Source organism: Stigmatopora nigra, chromosome 1 (assembly GCF_051989575.1).
Source record: "Stigmatopora nigra isolate UIUO_SnigA chromosome 1, RoL_Snig_1.1, whole genome shotgun sequence".
Taxonomy (NCBI): Eukaryota; Metazoa; Chordata; class Actinopteri; order Syngnathiformes; family Syngnathidae; genus Stigmatopora; species Stigmatopora nigra.
Window position 1 is genome coordinate 5,680,036 of NC_135508.1, and position 6,338 is coordinate 5,686,373.

The 6,338-nt window shown below is 38.5% G+C and overlaps 1 protein-coding gene across 4 annotated transcripts in view; it reads left to right on the top strand.

Moving 5' to 3' along the window:
- Positions 1–5,427, top strand: part of LOC144203487 (neural cell adhesion molecule L1-like protein) — a 55,538-nt gene extending 50,111 nt beyond the window's left edge. For all 4 annotated transcript variants that reach the window (XM_077726960.1, XM_077726978.1, XM_077726987.1 and 1 more), the window contains one exon: positions 4,995–5,427. In XM_077726960.1, coding sequence (XP_077583086.1) covers positions 4,995–5,205 — 211 coding nt within the window. In that variant the 3' untranslated portion in view covers positions 5,206–5,427. The remainder of the gene's footprint in view (positions 1–4,994) is intronic.
- The last annotated feature ends 911 nt before the right edge of the window (positions 5,428–6,338 follow it).

Here is a 6,338-nt window from a genome sequence, read left to right on the forward strand (position 1 = left end):
ATGAGATATATAATGCAATATGACACAGTTTCCTAAAATTATAATACTAACATTAACTCACTCACGCTGACATTGTACTGCAGCTGTTTTTGTCTGAATCATAATGTCAAAATCCAAGCACACGTAGAATGTTGCACCTGTGACAATACTGGTATAATTTGGTATTTTTCTGCCAAGTTGTAGCTCTGAGAGCTATTAATTGACAGACATTTCTGTTGGGCTATGCGAGGGATGTCAAACCCATTGTTATGGTTGTTGGTATTTTAGAGGGCAATATGTGCCAACCCATAGAAACGCTGATGGCCTTATATTATTACAGGAAAAAAATATTGCTGGGATCAGTTGGTTGCAACATCTCAACATTTTTGTAATTGATGACAATCTGGGATTTTGGTATAAAAATATGGCGTCTCGGCACATGATGCACATGCCCTTACGGCCATAGCAAATAATCCAATGAGGACATTTCTGACCCCTTGTTCGTTAATTTGACGCTAAGAGGCTGTATTGTTTTTTCTATAAGACTCACAGTAAGGCGAAAATACTGTTTTGAGTATTTAAATAGCTAAAAAATGAGATACATTGCAATTTGTTGTCCCATTTGAGTTAATTTGGCAAATAAAATGGATCCTTCAGAGAAAACCACTACTCATTCAATGGTGACAGTCTCCCATAATTTGAATGTTGAATTTTTTAATATAAATATTTATTCAGCCTCTGTGTATTGCTGGAAGGAGTATTGGGAATTCAGTGAAGAAGTCGAACTGCGCCTATCTGTTTAGAATGCCTCTCATGCTTGGTTTCATGAAGCTGTTCTGACTGCCATCCCCCCAGAGTGCCCTTAGTCTGGCTATGATTTTGTTTTCCTGGCTTTAAAGCCCAATCCGGCCCTCTCTTATGCCCTTTGAGTCTCTGAAGGCAATAAGCCACCCACTGCTTTGTCACGTGTCCTGAGAGCTGACAAAGGGTAATTATGCTTCAGACGATTTCTCTTAGGAGACAGCCCTCTGCTGTGCTGCCCTGTAGTCCAGGGCAAGAACAGCAGGTGTCATGGCTCCGAGTCTGCTTCGAGCAATGACATGGGTTATTCAGTTTCTTTTTTTCCTTTTTTTCCCCACCATTAGCTTAATTTAAATACAATACTATATGTGGCTATATTATTTGCCCACTTTTTAAGTGATTTGACATTGAACCCCCTTCTTAAACTTATGTCAAAAATAAACAGTTTTAGGAGATGCTCGGACATTTGGTCGCCGGTCTTTTGGTCGCTGGTCTTTTGGTCGCCGGTCTTTTGGTCGCCGGTCTTTTGGTCGCCGGTCTTTTGGTCCCTTTTAGTTGCCGGTCTTTTAGTTGCCGGGCTTTTGGTCGCCGGTCTTTTGGTCGCCAGTCTTTTGGTCGCCGGTCTTTTGGTTGCCGGTCTTTTGGTTGCCGGTCTTTTGGTCTCTTTTGGTCGCCGGTCTTTTGGTCGCCGGTCTTTTGGTCGCCGGTCTTTTGGTCGCCGGTCTTTTGGTCGCCGGTCTTTTGGTCGCCGGTCTTTTGGTCGCCGGTCTTTTGGTCGCCGGTCTTTTGGTCGCCGGTCAAATGGTGACGCAGTTTACTGTTGAAACCAGCTCTCAAAATTATATTCATGAGAGAGTTTAATATCTAAGTACTGTTTAATATCTAAGTACATTTGACAGGCGACCAAAAGACCGGCGACCAAAAGACTGGCTACCAAAAGACCGGCGACCAAAAGACCGCCGACCAAAAGACCGCCTACCAAACGTCCGGTCACGGTTTTAGGATGTTGTGAAATGTCAATCAGTTGAAGGTGGATCCAACACAATCTCAGTGGCAGGAAATCATATGCATGATAAGATCTATTCAACTAACAGAGCAGTATAAAATAGCACAATAATAAACAGTGCGGCCAAATCGGCAGATAACTTAAGTTAGACCCAAAACGCACTTTACAGGTCAAACCTTTATACTACAAAAATGACAATACTAACAATCTGAATTGGATAAAGGAAAAGAATGGAGATATAAGATTATATCATTAGATTTTTTCCGTAAAAAACTGTAAGAAACAGTGTCAAAACACCTTTGGCGGTAACAATTACCTGATGACTCATAATATTTATCAGGAAATGTTTACTCCTTCCTTCAGGATTGAGAGCTGTTGAAGTTTATACCCAATAAACCTTCGTACATTACACTCCAATCTTCCCCCATACACCTGATGTTTTTTCTTTGCTACCCTGGAACCAAGTCAGTATGGGTTGAATGGCAAGACAAAAGTAATTACTGTGAACCCGGTGATGTGCCTCCCATCTATCTATCGCTTAGAATCTTATGGGGGGGGCCAGGCCGTAGGAAAGCTTTGTTGCACCACCAGCTGGGGTTGACTTATACCGAACATCCCGAAGGAGTCTTGAGTCTTGCATTGCAAATCTATCCTTTTCTTTTTTTTCTTCTTTTTTTTCTTTTTTATCAGCGCATTCAAAGTCACTGTGGGCGGGCAGCGGCATTCGTGGCATTATACCGCTCTTTGATAACAGCCACTTTTCTTCACCATGCAACAATCATCATCCAAAGGAGGTTTGATAAGAGTTGAAATGTGGACCATGTGTGGCCTGCATGGTAAAACAGGCTAATGGAATTGAAAAGAAAAGGAAAGATAAGATTGCTTATTATAAGTCCACATGAAGGAGAACTTTGTAATCTTGACATCCCTTTTGTGGTAAAGAGAAAAAAATAGGAAAAAAGTGGTTCACCATGGGGTAGCACTATAATTTGCCACCAGTCTTCAAGTATGTAATGCTATAACTATACTATCATAAGAACTGCTGTTTATTTTCTATTGTCAAAAATAAGTGGAATTTTCATTGTTCAAGATGTTTAGTCCATTACTCGAATATTAAAAATGTTTCCCCTCTTTGATTTGAGCTACCTAAAAATGGTCCTATAGTATTGTTAATAATAATAATTGAAAATGATTAGTTAGGAAGAATGCACAGTGCTGACTTTGCATTACTGCCTCACTATTGTATTATATTTCCTTATGTCAAAGCTAATTTCGTACCTCATTAATATCCAGATTCATACTTGATTTCACTGTATAAACTGAAACCCAGCACTTGGGTGGGCAAACTTTTCAGCCCGGGGGCCACATTGACTTTAAACATTTGATAGATGGGCCGGGTCAGCACAAGATACGATACATATAAAAAAGTGCATCCGTTAACAGTGCATATGAAACATAAACAGGAAAAAGGACTAAAGTATTAACATACTCATCACTCATCATTAAAGTAAAAAGTATAAAGTAAAAAGTAAAGTAAAAAGGAATGTATTAAGACATTTTAAAATAAAAAAAAAGATAAAGGGGTGTAAAACATGAAAATCAAATAAGAGTGGACAGAGCTACTGACACTGGATTCCGCATGATGGCGCCATCTTGGGGGAAAAAAACATTATTTGGACAATGTCGGCGGGCCAGATTAAAAAGCCTAGTGGGCCAGGTGTGGCCCGCGGGCCGTAGTTTGCCCATGTCTGGGATAAGTGCTACGAAAAATGAAAACCCTTGCATTTTGCCCTTTAATAATAGATTGGATTCAAATAGCACTTTTCCAATCACACAACGCCAAATGATGAAAAATGCCAAATTAATATTAAGTCCTTGGAGGCAGGTTTTGGGGGATTTTACGTTAATGTTCTCAAAATGCTGTACTATCTCATTCAAGATGCTCCCAAGTCAAAACAAAACTCTTACTGAAAAATACCATCCACCTCTAAAAATAGCTCATTTTGTCTAGTGAATACTTAATCAAAAGCACAAGTGTGGTTTCGTGAATTAGAAAGCAGGACGTCAAGAAGAAATATCCTGTTTTGAGGTGACCTCTTGTCTTCTAGTGATACACCAACAAAGTTGGCCAGTTGCCTGCTATTAAATTGGCATCTAATCTCCTCAGCCCTAGTGTCCACCCCCTGGGAAAACTGGGAATGACAGGCTGTTTGTCTGGGATTGTATATGGCCTTACCTCTATCTGTATTCCTCTCCTTTTCTCATTCTCAGCCTTCAACACCTACCATGTGCACACACCCACATAGCACACACACACACACACATACGTCTTTGGTTATTTTGTGTGTGTACTTGGAAAGAAAGACACATGCAATTTCCATCATGGACTCTAAAGAGATTTCAAATTGCCTTCGGTCCTGGATCCTTAGCAATTAGCAATTAGAGAAGTGATTGTAGCAAGCCCTTGTCCATGCACCCCTGCTTGCAACCCAGAATGATGCATGTATACTATAAACATCTCCCTTCAGAATGTGGCCATTTCCTGAAGCCTGACATTTTTGTGTTATTTTTTTTTCATTTGAATGTTTTGTTCTTTGTGACATGTTTGCTTATAAAGTAAAGACCTTTCCACTTGACATACCGTGTTTTCATGACTATAAGGCGCACTTAAAAGTCTTAAATTTTCTCCAAAATAGACAGTGCGCCTTATAATCCAGTGCGCCTTCTATGTGGAAAAAACTGAAAACCAAAAGTGAAAAACCACCACTGTCTGATATTAAAAAGACACCTGAACTGAAACAATACTGTTAAATATGCAGATCCCATGTGTAGTGAGTGCTTCATACCTGGAAGTCAATAGCAATTACCGTATTTTCACGACTATAAGGCGCACTTAAAAGTCTTAAATTTTCTCCAAAATAAACAGTGCGGCTTATAATACAGTGCGCCTTATAATACAGTGCGCCTTATAATACAGTCCACCTTATAATACAGTGCGCCTTATAATACAGTCCGCCTTATAATACAGTGCGCCTTACAATACAGTGCGCCTTATATATGGAAAAATTGTCATTCATTGAGGGTGCGTCTTATAATGCGGTGCGCCTTATAGTCGTGAAAATACGGTATGTGAAGATTCTCGATTGGTGCGTTTTGATGTCTTTGTTCATGTATTGCACTACTGACCCTGGTCTGTTGTTGATGGCAGTGACAGTGATGAAAAGCCACTGAGGGGTAGCTTGTGTTCCTTGGATGGCGATGATGCGGTTGGGGACAGCGTCAGCAGAGACAGCCTGGTCGACTATGCTGACGGTGGAGGAGAATTCAGCGAGGATGGATCCTTTATTGGAGAATATTCAGGACATAAACAAGGGGGCTCTGTCAGTGAACATAATGGAATTGGCCCAGTCACTACATAATGCTAAGTCTACTTCCAAATTCTGTCAGAAACTGATAAATGTTAGGCTTTCCTCAAAATTATATTTAACAGAAAAAGTTGAAAATATGAAACAATATACATATATTTTATCACACATTTTGCTACAAAAGTTTAAAGACAATTTTGTTTGTATATACTGTAAGAGAAGTTACTGATTAGTTGAATTTTGGATTTTATGCTAATAATTATATGACTTTTTTTTGTTTTTGATATTTTTTTTAACCTGGAACTCAACTTCTGTTGACTCATTTTGTTTACATAAGAACAAGAACACAACTTCAAAGTCTCATGGCGTTAAGACTAAAAAGATTAAAAGTCTGGTCCATAGTTTCAATGAAAATATGTCTTATGAATGGGAATGAAGTGTATTAGGGTGCTTCATTAAGTATTTCACTTTTTTTCATAAGAGGGGGGACACTATCTAGCTCAGGAGTGTCAGACTTTAACGTTAACTTGATTTCACATGGGCCGGACCATTTTAGATATAATATTTAGATTTTTTTCTTTATAAATGGATTAAAAGAACTGGATTAAAAGCCCTGAATATTCAGTTTTTTAATAGATCTAAAACAATATTTATTTTATCTTTTTTAAATATATTTTTAGATTTTACAAAATATTTTTGAACTAAAAACACAGAAAAAATGGATAAAAAAATGACAATTATTGATTTAATAGGGGGAGAATCAGGAAATTTAATATACATCTATACTCTTCATTTTAAGTTGATCCTAAAACAGAAAGTCGGCACTCATCATTTACTTTCCCGGGCCACACAAAATGATGCGGCGGACCAGATTTTGCCCCCAAGCCGCCACTTTGACACATGTGATCTAGCTGGTCAATCACAAGACACACAACTCTCCATGCTAGGATGGTAAGAATATATACATACACATTTTGAATTTTAACCCAAAAATTGTATCTTTAAGGGTATGATCCAGCCCATTCTAATCAAAATTCTAATGCGAACGAGAGGGATGGATGATTGATAATACAATTGGCAGGCCTGAAAACAGTTTCTTCAAAAGTTTTCGGAACAAACATTATATTCCTATATTTACCTTTGTGAATAATAGGACAGAACATTGACATTTTAGTCAAATGACATAT